The sequence below is a fragment of the Giraffa tippelskirchi genome, chromosome 7 (assembly GCF_054371585.1).
Source record: "Giraffa tippelskirchi isolate mGirTip1 chromosome 7, T2T-mGirTip1v1.2.pri, whole genome shotgun sequence".
Taxonomy (NCBI): domain Eukaryota; kingdom Metazoa; phylum Chordata; class Mammalia; order Artiodactyla; family Giraffidae; genus Giraffa; species Giraffa tippelskirchi.
The window spans coordinates 146,969,837-146,996,510 of NC_137281.1; the positions used below are offsets into that span (position 1 = coordinate 146,969,837).

Genomic DNA, 26,674 nt, shown 5'->3' on the forward strand with positions numbered 1-26,674 from the left:
TCAGGCATTAGATCCCCGAGATTGGGGAGCCCTGTTCTAAAGAGTTCACAAGAGAGAGAGTTCAGAGCCAACTAGTTAGATCTTGAGTTCTGGGTGCACAGCATTGGCTGCCTGCTTTCCAACACTAATGTGGATATGTCTTTTCTGACTTGGTGACCCAAGAACCCTGTCTCTCTCTGGTGACCTGGATTTCTCTGCCTGTCTTATACTCTGCCCAGTCCTTGTCTGGAGGGAGGATGATGCCTGTCCCTTCCTTAATTTTATGATTTTTCTGATGCCTAATGTAGCTGTGGCCATCCCTCTCCCCATCCATGACCTGATTAAATTTGGCATTGTCCCCCATTTGCTGCCTTCCCTTGTCCGTGCCTCTCAGCCTGACTCTTGACCTGTGCTCAACACCTGAGGAGTCCCTGCCACCTCTCCCCAGCTCCTCCTGTAACTCAGTGTGCTCTGAGGGAAGATGTCCCTCCTGCTGGAGTGTTTGAGACTTGATACGTCCCAAGATCCTGGTGACTTTTCACAAGGATGCTCTCTGCCTGTGAGTCTCATTCAGGTCTGTGCTGCTGTCATTACAGATGATCAGCTCTTCCTCTCCTCAACATCTGTTAAATCTGTATTCATTAAATACTGCCTACTTCAAAAGAATGTTTGTATCATTCTAAGTTATAATGAATAAATAATAAGTACACCTCTAGCCGTCCCTCAGCTTAAAAACTGAAGTGTTACCAGTATCTCAAGTCATTCGTAAGGCGTGGGTGTTGGGTAGCACTTTATGATCTCCGCACTGAATAGTCAGCCGGTATTGTTAGATAGATAAAAATGCTTAACCATTGTCTTTAGACATATTTTTGTTCAGAACATTTAACAAATTCAGATAGGCCATTAGTGAAATGTTAATGTTGATTCCAATATTCCCATTTATCGGCCAGACATTTCAGAACTCACTCGAGTAACCATGCCTGGTCTGACATCATGACAGAGTTCTGTCAAGCTTAGTCTTGGAATAAAAAAACTTCCTGAAAGCTCTAGCTGCCATGTTTTTTCCTCACAGAATGGCGGTTGATGGAGCACCAGAACTGAAGGTAGAGAGTATGAATTCAAGGGCCAAGCTGCACGCTGCTCTCTATGAGAGGAAGCTCCTGTCTCTGGAGGTGCGAAAACGTAGACGACGGAGTGGCAGATTAAGGGCAATGAGGCCAAAATACCCAGGTACCTGCCGGGGAGCCTTCACCAAGCTCCGTTATCTGTGTCCTGTCAGACTGACGTGATCAGCTTCTTAACTAGTACTTAATGAATCAGGACTTTCCTGATCACATACTCTTACTTTTTTTTTTTTTTGGTATATATACTCTTTTCCTCTGAAACTCATTTCAAAAAGATCAGTTTTTTAAACCTTCCATTCTATAATATTTGTATTGAAGACTATCCGAAGCACACACATGTTGGCTTTTGCTCTTATTCCAGCATCATTTCGCTACCTGATACTTAGCTTAAGTTCACTGGAACCCCTGAGCATTCTTATTTGGGTTTTTCATGATTAGGTATGAAGTCCAATTTATCCTTTGGCATTTGCTGAATGGTGTTAAGTATTTTAAACACAAACAGAAAAGGGGGAATTTCTTTCTCTCCCAGAATCCCCTGTGTTACAGATCTATTTGTCACTGACAAATTGACTTCTCTTTCTCCCTCCTTCTTTTGTTTGTTGAGTGCCTGTGTCAGGCACATTAGTCACTGCAGTTTCACTGACAAATAAAAAAGCTATGGCCCTTGTTCTCAAAGACCTGCCAAAGCAGTGAAGGAGAAGGATAATGGATAAACATAGGATGGAAAGATATTCCCCTGCTCTGTGTACCTCCATGAAAAGCATCCGTCTAAAAACTTTAACATGCTGTAGAGATCACTAAAAAGCTTTCTGCCTAGAGATGTGAGAGAGCCACTGGTATTGTGATGAGAAGCATCATCTCTAATGAAGATCATTAGTAGGTTTTTAGAAGGTATAAGATTGGCGAGGGATGTGTGTATGCTGTTAACTTTGTGCATTATTTGCCATCTGATTTAGAAATGGGTTTTTACTAAAAGGATAAAAGGAAGGTATTGGGAGAGAGGAAAATTTAATCCTTTTTTCAGCAACATTAGTGATTCTTCGCATTTAGTGATTACCCAACCAGCTGAAATGAATGTTAAAACTGAGACAGAGAGTGAAGAGGAAGAAGAAGTTGCATTAGACAATGAAGATGAAGAACAGGAAGCTTACCAGGAGGAGTCTGCAGGATTCCTTGGAGAAAATCAAGCCAAATACACACCCTCACTGACTGTTATGGTAGAAAATTCACCCAAAGAAAATGCCGTGAAGGTTCCTGAATGGAATAACAAAGGTGAACAATGCTGCAAAATTGAAACTCAGGAGCCAGAGCCTAAATTTAACCTGATGCAGTTCCTGCAAGATAATGGCAATCTTAGGTATGTATCTTTCCTAATCATTCTAGTAAAACTGAAAGCAGCTCATTTGTACCGTGCACCAGGATATTGTGCTGGTGGCTTTATAGCCATTTTTCATTTTTTATGCACAGGATTCCTGTGAATTAATGGATGTGATTTGATATTATTATTATCAAGGAAACTGGGCCTTAGAGAAGTTGCTTGTCCAAGGTCTGGAGCTATGAATCAAACCCGGGTCTTACTAGCTTAACAAATATTTTGGGGATTTTAGTGTCAGTGACTTAAAAGTACAAGGTGACCTAAGACAAGGAGCTCAAATGAGCTCATGGCTTAGTGTGGGGACACTTAAAGAGAGGGGACTATGACCCCAGTATGGACAAAGGGCTCTTAGGACCCAGGAAAAGGAGTGACTGGTCTTGCCTGGGAGGGCTAGAGAGAGGTTAGGGAGGAGACAAGATCTGAACCAGGACTTGACGGATGAGTAGGCTTTCAGGATTTGGGAGATGACAGCTAAGTGTGGGAGTGCTAGGAGAGGGAATAAAGGCACAGAGGGGTGATAGTACAGTCATTCATTCAGTCCCTTGACAAATATTTATTGAGTACCTGCTCTATATCAGGAATTGTGCAGACTGTGTAATGTTACAGTAGAGACCAAGACAGGCTCGTGAAACTCGCAGTCTAGTGGGGAAGGCTGACAGTAAACAAAGAAACAAGGTAATTTCAGGCAATAAGAAGTGCTGTGTAGACAATAAAATAGGGTGTGGCATTAGAGTGTAACAGGGCAGAAAGTTTCTTTAGATTATGGTGCTTCAGACACGGAGAGATAACCTTTAGGGTGAGTCCTGAATGATGAGGAGGAGTAAGTCATGTGAATATCAAGGGGCAGAATATTCCAGGCAGAACAGCAAGTATAAAAACCCTGCAATTGAAATGAGCTTGGCAAGTCTGAGGAATATATATTAGTGGTGTGGAGTTACGTGGAGAAAAGGGTGTGGTAAGAAGTGAGACTAAAAAATTGGATGTCATTTGATCATAAAGGGCCATAGAGGCATCTGGACTTTTTTCTAGTTGGATAATTTTTAAGCAGATGAATGATATGGTCAGATCTTGATTTAGGAAGTAAATTCTGGTTGCATTGTGGGATAGTGATTGATGAGAGGAGAACTAAGGATAAAGGTTGAAGGCAGGAGGAGAAAGGGATGACAGAGGATGAGATGGTTGGATGGCATCACCGACTCAATGGACATGAGTTTGAGCAAGCTCCGGGAGATGATGAAGGACAGGGAAACCTGGTGTGCTGCAGTCGATGGGGTCAAAAAGAGGCGGACATGACTGAACAACAGCAAAGGGTAGAGTGCTGAGTTAGGGGCTGTTCAAGTAGCCCAGAGCCGGGAAGATGAAGGCCCTATCAGAGCAATGGCTGTAGGAGTGAAGAGGATGGGATGGAGATAATGAAATTTGCAAGTTAAAGTTGCTAGGGCTTGGTCTTTGTGGATGTAAGAAACTCACAGAGACTAAATTTTTGCAAATTTGGTCATGTGATATTGCAGCCAGTCAATACAAGGGGCACAGGAGTTGGTTTCATGATAAAAATAATGTGTTTTGTTTGGGACACAGTGAGGTGGAAGAGCTCTGGGGTGAAGATGTTCAGTCAGTTCAGTTCAGTCGCTCAGTCGTGTCCGACTCTTTGCGACCCTGTGAGTCGCAGCATGCCAGGCCTCCCTGTCCATCACCAACTCCCAGAGTTTACCCAAACTCATGTCTATCGAGTCAGTGATGCAATCCATCCATCTCATCCTCTGTCGTCCCCTTCTCCTCCTGCCCCCCAATCCTTCCCAGCATCAGGGTCTTTTCCAATGAGTCAACTCTTCGCATGAGGTGGCCAAAGTATTAGAGTTTCAGCTTCAACATCAGACCTTCCAATGAACACCCAGGACTGATCTCCTTTAGGATGGACTGGTTGGATCTCCTTGCAGTCCAAGGGACTCTCAAGAGTCTTCTCCAACACCACAGTTCAAAAGCATCAATTCTTCAGCGCTCAGCTTTCTTCACCATCCAACTCTCACATCCATACATGACCACTGGAAAAACCATAGCCTTGACTAGATGGACCTTTGTTGGCAAAGTAATGTCTCTGCTTTTTAATATGCTATCTAGGTTGGTCATAACTTTCCTTCCAAGGAGTAAACATCTTTTAATTTCACGGCTGCAATCACCATCTGCAGTGATTTTGGAGCCCAAAAAAATCAAGTCTGACACTGTTTCCACATCTATTTGCCATGAAGTGATGAGACCAGATGCCATGATCTTAGTTTTCTGAATGTTGAGCTTTAAGCCAACTTTTTCACTCTCCTCTCTCACTTTCATTGAGAAGCTTTTTGGTTCCTCTTCACTTTCTGCCATAAGGGTGGTGTCATCTGCATATCTGAGGTTATTGATATTTCTCCCGGCAATCTTGATCCCAGCTTGTGTTTCTTCCAGCCCAGCATTTCTCATGATGTACTCTGCATATAAGTTAAATAAGCAGGGTGACTAGATAGGTGAAAATACAGCTTTGTAAGTCAGAGTTGAATAGGACTGTACAGCTTCAGAGTAGATGAACCTGTTCATTTCAGTTTAGTTCAGTAAATATGGGCAACGAGAAAAGGAAGAGAATTGATGCCTGGAGAAAACCAACTTTCTATAGTAAGAGATCAAGAAATAGCTGTTAGAGAGATATTTATAAAACTGGGAGGAGGCAGGGTGGTAAAAGGTACAAGATGAGAGTTTTAAGCTGAAGAGTGAGTGCCTCAGGCAGCCCTGTTTAGAATGAGGCCTCAGAACAGTCTCTTGCATTTAGGACATGAGTGTGGACTTTGTGGATAGAAGAGAAACTGTAAGCTGAGTAAATAGGAAAGCAAGTGTGAACTGACTTTTTCAGAGGGTTTGACAATGAATGAAAGGAAGGTGAGAACTCATCAGAGAGCAAGCTAAGAGAAAAAAGATTTTTTAAGATAGGGATTCTGGAGCTGATTTATAGTTTAGGGGGAGGATTTGATGGTAAAAGAATCAGAGATACAGAACAGATACAGAAATGGATATATTGTTGTATAGGAAGGTAGAAAGAGGCCAGTGGAGGGGTCCCTCACCCTCTAAGTCAGAAAGAAAGTAGTAGGTGTGCGTACATGCCCACTCATGTCCAACTCTTTGTGACCCCATGGACTGCAGCCCACCAGGCTCCTTTGTCCATGGAATTTTACAGGCAAAAATACTGGAGTGGGCTGCCATTTCCTACTCTAGGGGATCTTCCTGATCCAGGGATTGAACCCTCGTCTCTAGTATCTCTTGCACTGGCAGGCAGATTCTTTACTACTGAGCCACCTGGGAAACCCCTAAAGCACTGTGGGTTGAATGCAGTAATTAGAAGTTAAAGAGTCAGGAAGTGTAGGTGTTTATGCATGATGGCCTTTATTTTCTAAGCTAGAGGTCAGTTCTTAAACCGCAAGGCTGGAGAGTGATATTGGTGTTTAGGAGGTTGGAGGGTAGGGTTGAGGTTTGGAATGGTGCGGGGAGAATGAGAGTGGTTCCATTAGTGGAGAGCACGCTGAGCTCAGAAGATTTGGCTGTGACTTTTCATTGCTTACCAACTGGCTGTGTGATCACAGGCAAGTCAGAGTGTCTCAGTTTTCTTTTCCGTTAGGCCAAGTTATCAGGTTAGACATAGACAGGTTTTTTAGACTGTGCTCTCTAGAGGGGAAAGAAGAATCCACTGAATTGAAATGGAACATTTCAAAACTACTGAATTATATTCTAAGGTCCTTTTCAGCAGTAACATTCTACTTAGATGTTGTAGAAATAAATTAGTTATTCCTAAATCTCACACATCTCAGTTTCAATGAGTAAGCTGTTATAATTGCAGGGTGTGTTCGTATAAATCAGTGGTTTTCAAACTCTGTTCCCCTGAGCTGCCTCTCATTCTATGGGGCATCTCATTGGCTCCTGAGGGATATGGGGGTGGTCCATGGCAAGGCTTCAAGACTCTAAGCCCCAGCCCACTAGTTGTATATTTTGCATACTGAGGATCTACAAAGGCTTTTATGTTTTAAAAATAGATTTCTCCAGTGTAAATCATTCTAGATTTTTGGCTTGTTTGTTGCAGATTTCTAGCTGACCAGTATCTCCAGTACCTTAGGGGACACCCTCAGGATTAACATCTCACAGATCTCTGTAGTAAGGTTTGTTGTTGTTGTTTAGTTACGAAGTCATCACCGACTCTTTTGTGACCCCGTGGAAGTTCTCTTAGTGAGATTTTTAGAAATGGAAAACGCAATACTTGTTCATTTGATTTACAACAATGATTTGCCACAAAATAATGATTGAAATCTCAACTTCCAAGCAATAATTCCCTTATCCAAAGACCTCTATATTTTAATGTTAGAGGAATAATCAATAAAATTGGGTATTCTGCTCCATTTGTAGGTGTCTGAAACATGGCACTTGTAGCTCATTATATTGCAAGTGAATTTGTTGGCCAAAGTGCAGAGGTTGTTTGTTTTTTGTTTTTTTCCCTTCACTTTGACTTGAAAATAATTTGTTGTGGAGGGAAAGCTTATGGGAGTGGTTGAGAGGAAAGTGATATATGGTCTCCAGAACAAGGATTTTAAGTGTGGCCTTGATGAGAAACATTTGAAAATACACATTTCAAAATCATATTGTGCTCCCCTAAGCTGTTCTTACTAGTGACAAAGGTGCAGCTTTACATTTCATGTTCTGAGGAGCTTGAAAAGCAAATCTACCTCCGTCCCTTCCGACACACACACAGAAGCTGGACGTAGACCCTCCTAGGATTTCCAGTTTACTCTGGACCAGTCCTTCGTCCTAACCTTGGGGAACAGTGAGTAGAGAGCCTTCAGTGATGGCATGTGTGAGGAGTATAAACAGAGCTGGTGTTGGGCCCTAATCCTCACTGACGTAATTTTGGCCAGTGTGTCAGAAGGCCGAGCAGCTGAAGTAACCAAAAGCTCTCCTGAAGGAAAACAGATCTGCCGCAGTTCACAGCTGAAGTGAAAGTCATCAGTGGTTTTTCTGGTACTTCTGTCCGCTGAAGGCTGGCTTGGTCAGAGTTCCTTGTTGCCTACCTAGGGCCCCAAGCAGAAGTCAGCTGGGCTCTTCAGAGGTGTCGCTGAGGTGCTATTTACTGTACGCACACGTGTCTTTTTCCCACCAAACATCTGGGCTTGTCCTAGCCCATCAGTGCCTCTGCGCCAAAGTCTGCTGGACCTCACTCATTTGTTCTGGGCTCCAGCCAGTCCCGTCTTGCAGTTGAGAAAAAAGCCTGAACTTAAAATTTGGTCTCAAAAGTTCCTTCGTAAGATTTATCTCTTTGCTGCTTTGGAGGCTTTCGCACACCCGGAATCAGATCCCATAACAAAAGCCATCCTTTTGTAGTAACTGATAAGTATGTCTTTAAGGGCCCATGGCGCTAGTGGTAAAGAGCCCGCGTGCCAGTGCAGGGGACATAAGAGACGCAGGTTGGATCCCTGGATCGGGAAGACCCCCTGGAGGAGGGCATGGCAACCCACTCCAGTATTCTTGTCTAGAGAATCCCATGGATAGAGGAGACTGGCGGGCTACAGTCCGTGGGGTCACACAGAGTCGGACATGACAAAAGTGACTGAACACACATAAGCACAGGGCAGAAAAACCTTTCTATATCAATACCAAGGTTCTTATGAAAATTTAGTACTTTCTTGTCCATTTCCTCAAGAAAGTTGTTTAAAAGTCCAAAGAGATAAGATTTAAGAGTAGAAAAGATGAATCTCTTTTCTTGTTTGATTTTTTCCCCCAGTGTGGTAATAATGAGAAAATAAGTAGGATTCTTCATCTCTGATTCTTTAAATAGAAAAAGCAGAAATCTCTTGTGCTAGATAGAAGGAATCTTTATTCAGTGACTGTATGATGGGCTTCATTTTTCATAGCCATCCTAATAGAAGGATCGTCAAAGGCCACATTGAGAAAGGCAAGCACGCATTTGGTTGGTGCACAATTCTGTCTCATAACGGTGTGTTGTTTTGGATTTCTGTAGCAAAGTGCAGGCCCGAATAGCATTCTCTGCCTATCTCCAGCATGTTCAAATCCGCCTGATGAAAGACAGTGGAGGTCAAACGTTCAGTGCCAGCTGGGCTGCCAAGGAGGATGAACAGATGGTGAGGTTCTTCTTGTTGTAACCTTTTTACTTTCCCCTTTTTTCTTTCTCTCTCTTCCTTTCCTCTCTTTCTCCCTTACCTCCCTCTTTCTTTCTTTATTCTTTTCTTTCTTTGTTCCCTATACTAGGGTACAGAACAGTATACTTCTGGAGAAGGAATCCTTCCACAGTGTAGCTTATAGATTTCTCTTACTTTACTGTGAATTAAATCTTGAATCCACGCTCATTGCAATATGTGTTGAGGTGTCAGTTTTCTTCATTTTGAAAATGGAAATTGACTCCTCATTAGACATCAGGCCTGTGCAAAGCCCTAGAAAAGAATAACAATTTTTAGGGTCCTCTCTCAAGCAGCTTCACATTGTATTAACTCTTTAAGATAGGCACTGTCATCCCCATTTTGCAGATGAGGAAACAAAGACCTAGAGAATGGGGACCTGCCTGTTGTCCTGTAGCTCGTATGGGGTGAAACTGGAACTTACACTCAGGTGTTAGAGTTGTACATAATTTGCTCTTGCACTGTTTCCATGGATCGGAAGACGTTTGATTTCTTCCCTAAGGGGTAGAGTTAGCTCTTTCAAAGTCAACACTTTATCATGGGCCCTCTGAGAATGTACCATCCTCCAGTTTAGCATTTTCTTTCTTTACTAGTTGTTACTTTATAAAATTCTTAGATTACTGAAAACAAACTTGTGTAATAATTTTTACTGTTATTAATCGTTCGAACCTGCCTAAAATTTAATATTCTAGCAAGGTTTTCCTTTTTGGATCAGAATGACAGGAAGCCTCAAGCTCTTTGGAAGCGTCAGTGCTTATAGAAGAAGCCACAGCCATTCTTTACTTTTTTACCATAGAGATCTGTCACGGAAAGGAGAGGGACCTCTAAGTCTGAGCTGCCTCCTTTGGCCAGCTCATGGTGATCCTACTGTACTTTTCAGTTCTCCGCATATGAGAGGCATACAATATGCTGGACTTATTATAAAAACATGATGGATATCCCAGAAAACAACTCGTGAATTTAAAGTAGCCAATACAACCCAGAGATAAAACCTTGTGTGTTGTGGATAATTCTTCAACCATCAGTGGAAAATGTTAGCTCTACTCTTTCCAAGTGGAAAATTGAAACTGCCTTTTTGAGAGTCAGTTTGTCTGCTCCACTGTGAAAAAATAATGTTTTAATATAGCAGCTTAAACCACCCCATAGTAAAGACAGCAGAGTGGAACTATGAAGTCCAACCCTCTGGTTATGAGACTATTTCTTTATGTTGGAGTAAATTGGCACCAAAGAACAATGAACCAAAATCAAATTCAAGAAGAAAAGAAATATAGCTCAGAAGAGAATAACCATTGCAGCTGCTGGCTTAGAATTCACACAGGATTTCAATGGAGCTTTTAATAGGAATATTTAGGATCACCACTGTAGAACTTAGTATCAATTCTGTGTATTCCCAAATAAAAATCTATCTAGACAGCAAAACCTCACTCATTACCTGGTGATTGTGACAGTGGTCTTGTTTATGACAAAGGTAGGTGTAGAATTGCCTTGTCTGATCCAAGTTGAATGATCTGATCGATACTCAGATTTCAAAATCCTTTGCCCCATCTCAAGTGAGATGTATCTCTTCTACCCCTTAATGACTTTTCACTGTTTTCTCCTTGCCAACGTGCAACTCTAAAAGCACCCTTATTCTTGGGGAAGAAAAAATACATAAATAAAAAGCTATCGCCTTTCAAGCTTAGTAACAATTCTGTTTGTCACTAAACGTTTTAAGTCAGGAGTTTCTCCTCTTCGCCATTTTTCTTCATTATCCATTCATTTCTTAACCTCTTCCCTCCATTCCCTTTACTGTGCTGAAAGTAGCTGTGGTCCTTTCTCAACTCAGCCTCTCGGAAGCTTGTGACACGAGTACCTTCTTCCCTTGGCTTCCATGACGCTGTTTTCTCATGGGTTTATTTGTACATTTCTGATATTTCTGTCATGGTTTGTTGTTGTTGCTGGTTGTTTGTTTTCTGATTCTTCCTCCTCTTTCCTACCTCGAAGTGTCAGTATTTCTGTATTCTTTCTCTCCCTTCTCATCTTTGATGACTTCCTGTGCTCCCATGGTTTTAGTTTCTGCTACCTCTGTCTTTTCCTAAGCACTTTTCTCTGATCACCCTATTAGAAGTGATGGCTGCAGTTTGGATTATTGTAGTACTATGTGTATGTGAATTGTGGTACTTTTACAGCTATTACTTTATTACATAGTTATTCGCATATAGACTTGATTTTGATTTTCTCATTGTCAGCTTATTAAGGGAAGACACTACGTTTGTTTTGTTTTGTTTTGTTCTTATGTGGCTGTATTCTTGTTATACCTCATATGTTTGCTCTGGGTCTTATTTGTTGAAGAGTACAGTATACCTCTTCTTATCTCTCTATTGTATAATCCCCTTGTAGCTTGTCTTCTGTTGCTTAGCACAATCTCTTTTTCTCCCCAATGACTCTTTAATTTATAGGAGCTAGTGGTTCGTTTCCTCAAGCGAGCATCAAGTAACCTCCAGCACTCACTGAGGATGGTATTACCCAGTCGGAGACTGGCACTTGTGGAACGCAGAAGAATCCTGGCCCACCAGCTGGGTGACTTTATCACTGTGTACAACAAGGTAGGTGGTTCATCCGTTAGTCCTGTGCTTTGGATCACCACCCACTGTCAGAAATAGGTAGAAGCCTCTGTCCAGCTGGGTGAAGATGGTGTTTTTCCCTTCTAGCATCATCGTGTGCTGTGTGTGACAGTTATGGGGAGCAGGACCTCACTTCTTAACCCAGCTCATCTGAAAAGCTACTTATTACTTGTGAAGGCCCAGAGGCCATGGTTCATTCTCATCCGGAAGCATGTTCCTTTTGAGTGCTGTTGCACCTGAGATGAATCCTGGGCTGTGTGAACTTGCATTGTCATTACTGTTACTGTGTCTGGAGACAGTGGTGAACTGACTTTTTGAGAGCACATTTGAACTGTGGATTTAATATAATGACACAGTCTTCTTTCCTGAGAGAGTTATGCTTTGTTCTCTAGAACATTTTAGATAGTGACTTTGTTTTACAACCAAGGCCAGAAAATTGACTATTTAGTGAGAATGATTTGCAAAGCATCTTTTATCCAAGGCTCTTAGAATGCTTTAGAAATGTCATTTTGGAATGGGAGGAGCTGGGAGTGTGCTCATTTTTCAGATAAGAAATCTGAGTCCTGGAAATTTAAATAGCTTTTGTAGAATGTGTGGAATGGTCAATACAAGATCAACACAACAAATCCATAGCTGCATAGCTACTCAAGCTCTGTTGAGAATTTTGTCTTATATAAGTGAAGAATTTATGCAATTTGGATGCTGCTATAGAAGTGTCTTCCAAGTCTGAGCTTATCTCCTCCTAACTGTGACAAAATATAGTGTGTCTGTTGTCACACTTCAAGTGTGACCACAGACATCACCAAGGCCCTTTTTTTCACAGGGCTACCTGAGTATATAAATAAAAACATGATAAAAATTTATGTTTATTCTGCAACTCTGAGTTGGAAACTTTAAAATGTTTCATGAAATGATGGCAGAAAATAATATACCAAATTTATAGGTGGCCAAAGGACATTGAAGAAGTGAATGTCTTTTCTATAAAGACAAATTAACCCAATGATAAAGAAACTAGATGATGAAGTGTGCATTTATCAGGAGTCAGTTTTATCTTGTTTTTCTTTGGGATTGGGGACTGGATAGGAAACAGAGCAAATGGCTGAAAAGAAATCAAAGAAGAAACTTGAGGAAGAAGAGGAAGATGGGGTGAATTCGGAAAACTTTCAGGAGTTCATCAGACAAGCAAGGTAGAAGACATTCTTCATTAATAAAATAGTACCTTATTCTGTCTTCCACACTGCCCCATTGAATTCCCAGTATTCTCTTGTTTCTAACATGGATGTGAGTACAATCACTTATAAGAAGAGAAAAAGGGTTTCATAGTCTTTGTGTCTCCATATCTCAGCCAATTATTGGCAGTTGTCATGGTTTCAGTTATCAAAACACTGCTGCTGGGTATCTGGGCTATATTTCTAGACAGCCTTCAAAGTACACACCACTTAAAGTGCTGAGGGAGCACTTTAGAAATTTGAAGTTAGAGGCTTCTAGTGTTTACTGGATCTGAATTTATTCCTGACCTACTGATGGAGTGGAGATGACCACATTTTGCCTACATTGAGTGGGTTGAGGAGTTGGCAGTTTTTCAGCACTATGAGGGTTATGCCTAATTTATATAAAATAAAACAAGTCCTTCATGCTTAAGGTTAACCTTTAGGGATTGAAAATATCAACATTCAGCTCTCTATCTTAATACAAATTAGCCAGACCACTTTGTCCATTTACAGTATGTTTGCAAAAGAAGAAGTAATAAAGGCATTTAATTTTTAATTTTATAAGACTTGTCCTGGAGAGCTTTTTTTCTTAAGTAGAGGGCTGTACAAAACTACTAAAATAAAGCATAAAACATTTGTAAATCTGCCTTAGTTAGTCTTCAGTCATCAAAGTCCCAGTGGGAAGAAAAGCAGTAGAAAATCAACTCTTTGTTGATTTGTGACGTTAAGTCAGGTGGTGATTTATCAACCACCAACATAGTGTGATCTGTGTGTAATACTTTGTACGCACCTAATTATAGCCCCAGGATCATGTGCTTAAACACACAACAAACAAATACATCATTTTATAGGAGTTCATAATTGTGTAATGTTATTTTGTTGACATTCTTAGGTCGTGAGGAATATGGTTGATAAAGCAAGCATAGAAACAAAGCAAGTAGTTTCTTACCTCACCATTATGAAAATAGAAAAGAAAAACAGGCTGGATTATGTTCAGAAAATGGCTCTACTTTTAAAGTTAAAACACTAATTTCTAGTTCTTCCTAGAGATCTTCAAAATCTCTGAAATATAAAAAAAAGAAACTAAAAAGCAACCTTTTAAGAAGTGAAGAGTGTTACCCCTACCAGGCCTATTCAGCTGCTAAAAATTAATTATATATACTGTTAACCAATGATACAGACTTGGAGATAAAATATTTTAGAACATATTTACTACTGATTGTGGATTGTGCTGATTGTTGGAAATATGCAGTAGCATCAGTTCTTTTATTACATTTGAAGTGTGACTTGGATACCTGTGTTTGTCAGGGTTGGCAAATTCAGTTTACCCACAGGAGTCAGGCAGGAAAACATACATTATAAAGTGGGCAGAGGGTAAGACAGAGGTATAGAGCAGTTTATATTTTGGCCAACCTTAATCTTTCCCTTTTCTGGGAAGGGCCAAATAAAACACACTGACAGGCAGAGGCAGTCATCTGTTTGCACCCTCAGCTTTGGATCTTTATGGTTTCTCGAGTTGCTTTCTGCTGGCTCTTTGCTACTTCGGAGACCTTGGAGTTTACCCTGAGGTTCATAGAAGCAGTTTCTGGGGTTGTCACTGCAGTGTATTCTGAAGCTGGGATATAGGTTCTTTGTAATGATGCAGGAGTATTTTGCTTATTTGAAGGTCACTTACCTGGAACATTGACAGGCTCTGTGAAAAAAAATGCAAAAGGCCATTGAGAAGCTGCTACAAATGTTAAAAAAAAACCAGGCATAATATGTTTACTGCAGGAATTCTAGTAAACAGGCCCTCTTCTGTTTCCTTATGCTTTTCATTTTGTGGGTATTCATAAAAAGTGCATATAATTTCTATATTTGAAGTTACCTAGAGACTGTTTCAATCTCCATTGTATAGATGGTAAGGGAAATCTTCCCTGGATACACTAGTGAATCTCCTTGTTTATGACAAAGTGACTCCTTTAGTGAATATACTCCAATTATCTAGAAGTGGTAGGTGGACAAACTGTCAAGGACCACATAATAAATATTTCAGACTTAGTGAACCCCGTGTAGTCTTTACAGCATATTCTTCTTTAAAAATGTATAAACCATTCTTAGCTGGGAGCCATACAAGAACAGACTGCTGGTCAGTTGTGGCCCACAGTTGGTTCCTGGTTGACCCCTGATTTAGAACATGGCTGTCCGGTAGAACTTTCTGTGTTGTTGCTACTGACTACTTGAAATGTGGTTAATGTAACCAAGGAAATGGATCTTTAATTTTAATTCATTTAAATCTAAATAGTCACATATGACTAGTGGCTGCCATATTGGACAGTGCAGATCTAGAAAATTCACTGTGGAATAAATAAAACCTTGTTGTGCTTTAAAATTTTCAGACTACTTCATTTATTTTCCTTTTTAACTATCTATTAATAGGGAGTTTTCAGCTTGTGCTTTTCGTTTTCCCCTTCTTCAGCGTACTCCATTTCCATAATAAAGTCTGGTGGAAAGATTTTCCAGAACAGCTTCCTGTTCTGACCATCCTTTTTCTCCCCATTTCAGTGAGGCTGAACTGGAGGAGGTGTTGACTTTTTATACCCAAAAAAACAAGTCTGCGAGTGTCTTCCTGGGGACGCACTCAAAAATTCCCAAAAACAGCAACAGTTTTTCTGATAGCGGGGCAAAGGGTGGTAAGTATGTTGGTTAATTAATGAAAAATAAGAAGAACAAGTGAAAAAGTGAGATGCGCAGAGGAGAACCAAAAATAATGTGTTGCCTAAACACTAATTGACTCCAAGGTGGTAAAATTTTGTAGTTGTGGGGGTGGGAGAGTGAGAAAGCCTTGTATTTTTGTCCTAAAAATGAAGAGGGTTATGTTCTAATTTTTTTTTTTCCCATGAAAATTAACGGTAGAGAGTTGTTTTCAAGACAAACTAATAACAGCTAACATTTTGTGAGAACTCATGTTACTGTCTATTGGACATGATCTTATTTTTTTACTTGCAAAAACCATATGGAGTAGGTGCTATTATAAGACTTCTCTGCAGATGAGGAAACAGAGCTGAAAGAGGTGGAGTAACTTGCTCAGGGGTGCCCATCACTGTCCAGTGGGGCAGGAATCTGAACTTTAGTCTTCCTGACTCAAAGCTTGTGCCCCTAATCTCTGTTCCTCTGCTTCTCCTGATGATTACTTCTCACTCTTGTTAAGTTTTTTTTGCTTCCTTCAGCTTATCACCATTTGTATTTGGGGTATGAGAATTCTTTGTTGTGCAGGATTATTCCCACATACCTGGTGGGATGTCTCATACCCTTAGTCACAAGCCCTAAATGCCGCTGTCTTCCTTCAGTCATTGTGATAACCCAATGTTCCCACACATTTCAAAAATTTCTCACTGCTGGGGAACTCCAGGATTGGGGATTTTCAAACTGATGTGGACCAAACTATCCAGCCCATGTCATATGATCAAAAAAAACAGCAGCAACACTCAGTTATAAACAAAGCTTGTGCTTCAAGTATGAGATTCATTTAAAATCTAGATGGGAGTATAAGACACAGATAATCAATATACTAATTTTGTAGTATGCTAACCACTAGACTCAGAGATGTAGACTTCTTCGCTACTCTTAAGGTGATCATAGCCTAATGTGGAAAGAGCCAAGACAATTGAGCATCTAAAATGTAGGGTGCGTTTTCCTGAGGAAGCAGTGTTAATGTTTTCAAAACTGATTAGCTGCAGAGGCTAGTCTACAAAAGCCTGTCTAGCTCACTGTATAATTGAAGTATTATATTAGCAAAAATCCTTCTGAGTCCGCCCTCTTCTTTGAGCCTCCCTAAATCTAAGTTCTAAAGCTAATTTATTCATCTTTTCATCATTCCTTTTACGTATTTTTTAATAGACACCTATTAAATGTCAGACATTATGATAATAGTAGTTGCTAGAGAGAGCAGGGACCAGGACAGTCAAAATTCTTGACTTTATAATATTTATTGTCTGCTTGATGAAGTTGTATGAGTAAATTCAGGAAGAAGGTTGACAGAATCTCTGAAAAGATCCTATAACAGTGTTGGGGAAGGGAGACTGAGGAGTTTTTGTAATGGAAAGGGAACTGTGTACTAACCTAGGGAGGTGAGGTCCCAGCTTGGCATTCAGATAGTAACTGCTCCCCTGGCACTAATGGGGAAGCCTTGACAACAGGTACTAGCAGCGCCTGTTTGTACAGTTGGATCCTCAGAGATTCTGGGGTTCATGTGTTAAGGACTACCTTTACATAATACAGTAAGTCCCCGACATAACGAATGAGTTCCATTCTGACAGCGTGTTCGTAAGTCCAATTTTGTTTGTAAGTCCAACAAAGTTAGCCTAGGTTCCCAACTAAGTACTAAATAGGTTTATAATACTTTTTACACAAATAATACATAGAAAATGAGCACAAAAATAAAGCATTTTTAATCTTATAGTTCAGTACCTTGAAAAAGTACAGTTCTGTACAACAGAGCTTCCTTGGTGACTCAGTGGTAAAGAATCCGCTTGACAGTGCTAGAGGTGCAGGTTCGATCGCTGGGTCGGGAAGATCCCCTGGAACAGGAAATGGCAAACCACTCCAGTATTCCTGCCAGGGAAATCTCATACATGGACACAGGAGCCTGACAGGCTATAGTCTGTGGGGTCTTGAAAGAATTAGACATGATTTAGCGACTAAACAACTGTACAGCAACTGGCATACAGGGGTATGTTCACATCTTTGAAAGTTTGCAACTTGAATGTTTGTCTGTAGGAGACTTACTGTAACATTTATACCTAGCAATACCAATCAAGATTAACTAGACAGGCAGTAGGAAGGCCTCAATCAAGGGAACAACATTATGACATTTGATAGTATTTGGACTTGTTTCAAACATGAACAAACAATTGTGTGACAGTATTACCACTGCTGATAGTGCTGGAAAGAAGAGAATTCATATGTCTTTATTCTTGCATTCTGAAAGATGATCTGTAAAATGGCCTTTCTTAAGTTTTTGTATGAACTTGGCCCTTGAGAAAAGATTTTGGGAACATTTCTCTAAGTGTATGATTAGCTCTGGATGTCTATTTCAAATTTCTGTAGTAGGAAAAGAAAACCTGGTTTATTACAGTGGAAATTTATTTTATTAGAAAGATTTTCTTATTAAATGTACTGATTAATAAGCAAATTCACTCAACTTATTCAAGGAAAACTGAGGAGATTAAGATACAGAGCTGTTGTGGTATTCAGGTATCATGCCAGCAAATACTGGGACTGTTATTTTCATCTCTTGGCAGTTCTCTGTCCGTATGTATTGTGACTTCTTTGCTCCAGTGTGTACCACCAACCAGTTTGGTCTCTTAGTTCTCCAAATTTGAATTCTTGACAGAGGCATCTTACTGCCCTGGCATTCGCGCTAAGTAGCTTCAGTTGTGTCTGACTCTTTGCGACCCTATGGACCATAATCCACCAGACTCCTGTGTCCATGGGATTCTCCAGGCAAGAATCCTGGAGTGGATTGCCATGCCCTCGTCCAGGAAATCTTCCAGACCCAGGGATCAAACCCATGTCTCTTACATCAATGCAGGCGGATTCTTTACCACTAGCGCCACCTAGGGGAAGCCCCTTTACTGCCCTGACTTATTGTCTTTCCCAGTCAGGTCCTACCTAGTTTGTCCGCAGTCCATGGATTGCTGCCCTGGGTTTCCATATCTTTCCCTGGTTCAATCAGCTGGAACTGGGCTTGGGGCTAGTTTGGAATCATTTGCCTGGTGTGCCACTCAACAGGGATATGGACATGGCCATCCTTGGAAAAGTGCAGCGAGAAATGCAATAGTTCTTGGCACTGATTACTAGTTGCATTATATTCTGGAAACAAAATTACGTGTAGAGTGGTGTTCTAGTGTTTGATTAGTGACAGAACCTAAGCTCAGTATTTATTTATTTCAGATCACCCTGAAACGATGGAAGAAGTGAAAATAAAGCAGCCCAAACAGCAACAGACAACAGAAATTCACTCTGATAAATTATCTCGTGAGTGACTTCAAACCTGCATAGATTTGCTGCTCTCAGATAAATCCCTTAATAAAAGGAAACTCATCAGATATTAAATGATTTTAGAGCATGCAGCATTACTGCAGAAAGTTCATTTTCTTTGTTTTTCCTTCTCTTTTAGAATTTCCTTTTATCTACCGATAACCAGTTAACATCTTTCCAAGGAATTTTTCATTTTCTTAATGTTTAAAATTCTGAGCACTTGTTTCTAGAAAGGTGAAAATCAGAGGGAGAGGAGTTAGCTCTCATTACCAGAAACTTTGTCCTGATGCCCTGACGTTTATAAAACACCCACTGTGGTTGATGGAGGTAGTCACAACGCCAGCTTTTAACAGGTCTTGAAATGAACAATTTCTAAAATGCCAGATTGTCTCAGTGGGCAAAATTCATTAAGTTCTTGAAAATTTGTATTTTTCATAGTATCTGTTTCATGCTAAGGTTAGTTTGATTTTAAAAATGTTCATGTTTACAAATAGAGATTATGTGTTAGTTTTTCCTAACATGATCTGTTTTTGTTTGTTTTTATTTTAATAGGATTTACCACTTCAGCAGAAAAAGAGGCTAAATTAATCTATACCAATTCTTCTACTTCTTTCTCTGGTCCTGCTGCTACCTTTCTGCAGAAAATTCCCAACACCCACTTGTCATCTGTTGTTACCACCTCTGACCTCTCACCAGGGCCGGGTCGCCATTCTCTATCTCAGATCCCTCCTGCTATCCCCAGCATGCCTCACCAGCCAGCAGTTTTACTGAGCACAGTCCCTGACAGTGCTTCTCTCTCCATCCATCCTGGGACACAGACCGTACCAAGCCCCGCTGGCCTGCCACGCTGTCGATCAGGCAGTTACACCATTGGCCCCTTTTCCTCTTTCCAAAGTGCTGCACACATCTATAGCCAGAAACTGTCTCGTCCCTCTTCAGCAAAGGCAGGTGAGTGAGAAAATGAAAGGGAGTCCACAATGTCAGCTCCTCCCCAGCCCCAATGAAAAAAGAATGTCATCTCTTCCCTTTGCTTTTTCTTTTGAAAGATAAAGGGGCGCAGGCTGTGACTAAGGAGAAGTCTTGCATTTGGTCCAGTGACGTTCATTCACTGATAAGAAAATGCAGTGCTTTCTTTTAGGTGCTGAAGATAAAGAGATGAATAAAATAGGGCTTCTGTTTACTGGGAGCTTACAGTGTGGTCAAGGGATAATTGTGATAGCTGCCTTTTTGTTGTTGAGTTGTAAGTGCTCTTTATATATTCTGGATACAAGTCCCTTGCCAGATACTTGATTTAGAAGTATTTTCTCTCATTCTGTTGTTTGTCATTTCATTTTCTTGATGCACAAAAATTTTTAATCTTGATGAAGTCTAATTTATTTTTTTTGTTGTTGCTTGTGCATTTGATATATCTGAAAAACTATTGCCTAACCCAAGGTCACAAAGATGTCTATTTTTTCTAAGAATTTTATAGTTTAGTCTTTTATCCATTTTGATAGAATTTTTTATATGGTGTGGCATAAAGGTCTTATCATTCTTTTGCATGTGAATATTTAGTTGTCCCAGCACCATTTGTTGAAAGAGTATTATTTCCCTGTTGAATTGTCATGGCACTCTTGTGAAAAATCATTTAATCTTAAATGTAAGAGTTTACTTCTGGAATCTCAGTTCTGTTCCACTGATCTATGTATCTGTACTTATGCCAGTGCCACGTTGTCTTCATTACTGTGGCATTAGAAATAGCCAATATATATTTCTATTTTCCTTTTTTTAAATTAATTCTTATTGGAATATGGTTGCTTTACAGCGTTGCATTAGTTTCTGCTGCGCAGCAAAGTGAATCAGTCACATAGATACATGCATCCACTCTTTGTAGATTCTCTTCTGATGCAGGTCATCACAGAGCATTAGGTAGAGTTCCCTGTGCAATACAGTAGGTTCTAGTTAGTTATCTGTTTTATACATAGTAGTGGATAGATCAATCCCAATCTGCCAATTTATCCCATCCCCTCTTTCCCCCTTTGGTGTCCAAACATTTCTTCTCTACATCTGTTTCCCTGTTTCTGTTTTTCAAATAAGATCATCTATACCATTTTTCTAGATTCCACATATATGTGTTAATATATGATATATATTTGTTTTTCTCTTTCTGACTTAACTTCACTCTGTATGACAATCTCTAGGTCCATCCACATCTCTACACATGACCCAGTTTTGTTCTTCTTTATGCCTGAGTAATATTCCATTGTATATTTGTGCCACATCTTCTTTATCCATTCCTCTGTTGGTAGAGATTTAAGTTGCTTCCATGCCCTGAATAAATAGCCAGCATATATTTCTTAATTGATATCTGATTTCAAATGAAATGAATATTATAATATGAAATTTGAATCACATACTAAATGGTCTATTTTAATGTCATAAATACAAATATGTACAAATATGTGTATTTCTGCTAATTCTGAGTGATTATTCTTATGATTTAATCTTATAAAATCAATATAATAGTACTCAATTATGTTCTGATTTAAATTTTCTCTCCCATGTGAAAAAAATTCAGTAAGGTCAGTGTCGCCAATACCTTGTGTTATCATCAGAACTTCTTTTTTAAACCTTTCTTGTTCATACATTTCCCAGAGAATGGTAAGGAACAGAAGAAGCTAGTCAGTTTGAAAATATTTCCTAATTTCCATTGTGATTTCTTTCTTGACCCATGGATTGTTTTTATTGTTTAATTTTCACATAGTTGGCATTCTCTGTTTTTTGTAATTGCCTTTTAGCTTATTTCCACTGTGGTCAGAAACCATACTGTGAATGGCTTAAACAGTACTGGACAATAATATATAGATAACATTATATAGTTGACTGCAATAATAGCCTATAGGTGATCGGAGTCAAATTTTTCTGTGGTGATTGAATAGTTTTGGAATGAGGTTAAGATATGATTTAGACTTTTTCATGATATATATGCTGTATCATGTTTCAGGGGTCACCACTGAAAAAATTAAAATATGAAAACTTAAACATTTGGGAAGAGAAATGACTTGGGCCTGGGGAAACACCTATAGACATAGAAGCACAGAAAACACAAAGCTTAGAAAATGCAAGAAATGGAAACTTAAAGATGGTAAACCAAGTCCTAATATATGAAGAATCAAATGAATATAAATGGACTGAACTTGTTAGTGTCACATTGATTTTTTTTAAAATCCAACTATATGTTGTTTAGCAGAGAAAGACACTTGTAAAAATAAGGACATCGAATGGTTGAAAGTAAAAGGATGAAGAAAGAAATGCCAAAAAGTCTTAAGTTTAAATAATATCTTAACCTCATTCCCAAACTGTATTCATCATTTTAGTAGATGCAGAAAAAGAATTTGATAAAATTCTGTGCTCATTCATGATAATAACTCTCAGCATACCAACCAGAAAAGAAGTGGTATAGCTGTATTAATATATGCTAACTTTACTTAGTGGAAAAGTGAAAGTTGCTCAGTCATGTCTGACTCTTTGCGATCCCATGGACTATACAGTCCATGGAATTCTCCAGACCAGAATACTGGAGTGGGTGGCCTTTCCCTTCTCCAGGGAATCTTCCCAACCCAGGGATTGAACCCAGGTCTCCTGCATTGCAGCTGGATTCTTTACCAGCTGAGCCACAAGGGAAGCCCTAACTTAGCATATATTAACTTATATTAGGCTTTAAGAGATAAAATTTTCTTAACAGATATAGAGAGTAATTACATAAAACAGAAAGTTTGGTTCAGCAGAAAGATAACAGTTCTAACTGCGCCTAACAAAATAACCTCCAAATAAGTAAAACAAAAATTGATACAATTACATGAGGAATCTGTAAATCCACTATATTAGTGGGAGATTTCCAATGATTTCTATTACTAATAGATAAAGAAATTTTATAAGTCAGCAAAGAAAGAGGGTTTGAAGAGATCATAATGGAAATAAATGTACAAGTTTTAGAGTTGGAAGATAATGAAAAAACTTCCATATTTAAATGTGTGGAGAGCAATGAAAAACAGTATTTGGAGGGACATTTACTGCCATAAATACTTATATTTGAAAAGAAAGAAGGCTAAATATCTGATCTCAGATGTTACAAAAACAGCAATATTATAAATCTAAATAAAGGAGAAAGAAAAAAGATATGTTAAAGAGCAAAGACAAAAGTAAAAATTACAGATTTCAAAAATAAAGTAGAGAAAATATCAAAGCCAAAAATTCTTTGAAAAGCCTAAGGTGGTGGAGCAACCTTTGGTGAGACTGATGAGGAAAAGAGAGAAGACATAAATGGATAAATGATATGAAGAAGGAAAAGCACACAGAAAATACAAATTAGCTTGGGTGAAAAAAATATTAGAATACTGTTAACCACTGTGTGCCAATAAATTGAAAATCTACACAAAATGGATAAAGCCACCAAAAATATAGCATAAGTAAAATTGGCTCAAGAAGACAAAGAAAGGCTGAATGATATTGTAACTATTATACAATAATTTTCACAAAGAAAACTTGAGCCCCAGATGATTTTATAGATGAATGTTGACATTCTTCCAAGGGAGTGATAATTCCAATCTTAAACTTGTCATAGAGCATGGAAAAGAAATAATAATCCTTAAATTATTCTGTATGGCTAGTTTAATCTTGATAGCAAAACCAGTTATGGACAGTATCAGGGAAATTACAGACTAGAATCATTTATGAACACAAATGCAAAAATTCTAATCAAAATATGAGCCAACCACATCCAGCAACAAATGTAAAAGATAAGATCCCATGAACAAGTTTACCCAGAGAATACTGGAGGGTTTAAAACAGTAGAAAATCTATAAGTGTCATTTGTCACATCAACAGATTAAAGGAGAAAAACTGTATTCATCATTTTAGTAAATGCAGAAAAAGAATTTGATAAAATTCTATACTTGTTCGTGATACTAACTCTTAGCATACTAGGAAGAGAAGGAAGCCCTCATTTAAAAGGGTATCCACCAAAATCTCACCATAGATGTTAGTGTAAATGGGGAGATATTGAAAGCATTCCCTTTAAGAGGAAGGGAGGGTGCCGACGTGCCTCCTGGGCTTTGCTTCTATTCAGTGTTTTACTGGAGGTCAGGACCCAGCATAACAAGACAAGAAATTTAAAACGTAAGCATCAAAAGGCAGGAATTTAAATGTATTTATTTATTTACAGATAATTTGTTATCTACATAGAAAACTGAAAATAAGCTATAGATATATTAGAAATAATTATTTTAGCAGTATAGATGGCTATAAGATCAATATTAAAAATCTATTAGCAACAAAGAATTAGAAAACCTTTTTATATTGTGGTAAGACATACATATTGTGGTCAAGCAACCGTTAGAACGGGACATAAAACAATGGACTAGTTCCAAATTGGGAAAGGACTGTATACTGTCACCTTGCTTATTAACTTATATGCAGAGTACATCATGTGAAATGCTGGGCTGGATGAAGCGCAAGCTGGAATCATTGCCAGGAGAAATATCAGTAACCTCAGATATGCAGATGACACCACCCTAATGGCAAAAATTAAAGAGGAGCTAAATGCCTCTTAATGAAGATGAAACAGGAGAGTGAAAAAGCTGGCTTAAAACTCAACATTCAAAAAATCAAGATCATGGCATCCAGTCCCATCAGTTCACTTCAGTTCAGTCGCTCAGTCGTCGTCCGACTCTTTGCGACCCCATGAACCGCAGCACGCCAGGCCTCCCTGTCCATCACCAACTCCCCGAGTCCACCCAAACCCATGTCCATCGAGTCGGTGATGCCATCCAGCCATCTCATCCTCTGTCGTCCCTTTCTCCTCCTGCCCTCAATCTTTCCCAGCATCAGGGTCTTTTCCAATGAGTCAGCTCTTTGCATCAGGTGGCCAAAATATTGGAGTTTCAGCTTCAACATCAGTCCTTGCAATGAACACCCAGAATTGATCTCCTTTAGGAAGGACTGGCTGGATCTCCTTGCAGTCCAAGGGACTCTCAAGAGTCTTCTCCAACACCACAGTTCAAAAGCATCAATTCTTCTGTGCTCAGCTTTCTTTATAGTCCAACTCTCACATCCATACATGACCACTGGAAAAACCATAGCCTTGACTAGATGGACCTTTGTTGGCAAAGTAATGTCTCTGCTTTTTAATATGCTGTCTAGGTTGGTCATAACTTTCCTTCCAAGGAGTAAGCATCTTTTAATTTCATGGCTGCAATCACCATCTGCAGTGATTTTGGAGCCCAGAAAAATAAAGTCAGCCACTGTTTCCACTGTTTCCCCATCTATCTGCCATGAAGTGATGGGACCAGATGCCATCATCTTAGTTTTCTGAACGTTGAGCTTTAAGCCAACTTTTTCACTCTCCTCTTTCACTTTCATCAAGATGCTCCTTAGTTCTTCTTCACTTTCTGCCGTAAGGGTGGTGTCATCTGCATATCTGAGGTTATTGATATTTCTCCCAGCAATCTTGATTCCAGCTTGTGCTTCTTCTAGCACAGCATTTCTCATGATGTACTCTGCATATAAGTTAAATAAGCATGGTGACAATATACAGCCTTGACGTACTCCTTTTCCTATTTGCAACCAGTCTGTTGTTGCATGTCCAGTTCTCACTGTTGCTTCCTGACCTGCATACAGGTTTCTCAAGAGGCAGGTCAGGTGGTCTGGTATTCCTATCTCTTGAAGAATTTTCCACAGTTTATTGTGATCCACACAGTCAAAGGCTTTGGCATAGTCAATCAAGCAGAAATAGATGTTTTTCTGGAACTCTCTTGCTTTTTCGATGATCCAGCGGATATTGGCAATTTGATCTCTGGTTCCTCTGCCTTTTCTAAAACCAGCTTGAACATCTGGAAGTTCATCGTTCATGTATTGCTGAAGCCTGTCACTTCATGGCAAATAGATGGGGAAACAATGGAAACAGTGACAGACTTTATTTTCTTGGGTCCAAAAATCACTGCAAATGGTGACTGCAGCCATGAAATTAAAAGATGCTTTCTCCTTGGAAGAAAATCTGTGACAAACCTAGACAGCATATTAAAAAGCGGAGACATTGCTTTGTCCACAAAGGTCCGTCTAGTCAAGGCTGTAGTTTTTCCAGTAGTCATGTATGTATGTGAGATGGACCATAAAGAAGGCTGAGCACTGAAGAATTGATGCTTTTGAACTGTGGTGTTGGAGAAGACTCTCGAACGTCCTTTGGATTGCAAGGAGATCCAACCAGTCCATTCTTAAGGAAATCAGTCCTGAATGTTCATTATTCAGGACTGATGCTGAAGCTGAAGCTCCAATACTTTGGTCACCTGATGCAAAGAGATGACTCCTTAGAAAAGACCCTGATGCTGAGAAAGACTGAAAGCAGGAGGAGAAGGGGATGACAGAGAGCAAGACATTTGGATGGCATAACTGCCTCAATGGACATGAGTTTGAGTAAGCTCTGGGAGATGGTGAAGGACAGGGATGCCTGGCGTGCTGCAGTCCATGGAGTCGCAAAGAGTTGGACATGACTGAGTGACTGAACAGCAACAAAGGCACACATAGTATAAAATTTACCATTTTGTCTATTTTTAAGTGTACAGGGGCATTAAGTACATTCACACTGCTGTACAACCATATCACCAAGAAAATGATGTTTTTAAAAAGCATTTACATAAAGACTATAAGCTCTTTAGGCATAAATTTAGGAAAGACCTATAAAGAAATTTTGTAAGACTTTGTTGAGAGACAGAGAAAACGTAAATAAATATATAAATAGACTGTGCATGGATGGAAAGACTTAATATCATAACTGTTTTCATCAAATTATTTCTGAATTCAATACAGTTCCAACCAAAATGAAGCAGTGGAGCAGAACAGAAAGTTGGAAACAGTCACAGATAGATGAAACTTTGATATATGACAGATGGAAAAGGATGCATTTCTCAATAAATGGTGCTGGGACAACTGGTTATCCATACAGGAACAAAAGTGAAATTAGATATCTGCCTCATACTATCTGTATAGTCAATCTCAGATGCACACTTTAAACTCTAGAATAGATTAGACCATCTTTAATAACTTAAGGTAGGAAACGAAAGTAAAAACATCAGCAAGCCTCTTTCAGAAAGAAAAAAAGATAACCCGATAATGGTATCAGAAAAGA

General features: G+C 39.4%; 1 protein-coding gene across 50 annotated transcripts in view; it reads left to right on the forward strand.

Moving 5' to 3' along the window:
* TTLL5 (tubulin tyrosine ligase like 5) overlaps positions 1–26,674 on the forward strand; it is a 317,966-nt gene that overhangs the window by 102,519 nt on the left and 188,773 nt on the right. For 38 of the 50 annotated variants that reach the window (XR_014059294.1, XR_014059293.1, XR_014059296.1 and 35 more), the window contains 8 exons: positions 1,052–1,209; positions 2,154–2,460; positions 8,504–8,624; positions 11,117–11,263; positions 12,365–12,468; positions 15,037–15,164; positions 18,427–18,510; positions 19,066–19,461. Coding sequence is in view for 45 of the 50 variants with exons in the window: in XM_081509290.1 (XP_081365416.1) it covers positions 1,052–1,209; positions 2,154–2,460; positions 8,504–8,624; positions 11,117–11,263; positions 12,365–12,468; positions 15,037–15,164; positions 18,427–18,510; positions 19,066–19,461 (1,445 nt within the window). In the remaining 5 variants the exon portion in view is untranslated. The remainder of the gene's footprint in view (positions 1–1,051; positions 1,210–2,153; positions 2,461–8,503; positions 8,625–11,116; positions 11,264–12,364; positions 12,469–15,036; positions 15,165–18,426; positions 18,511–19,065; positions 19,462–26,674) is intronic. The other 12 variants (XM_081509315.1, XM_081509324.1, XM_081509316.1 and 9 more) reach the window with 1 other exon arrangement.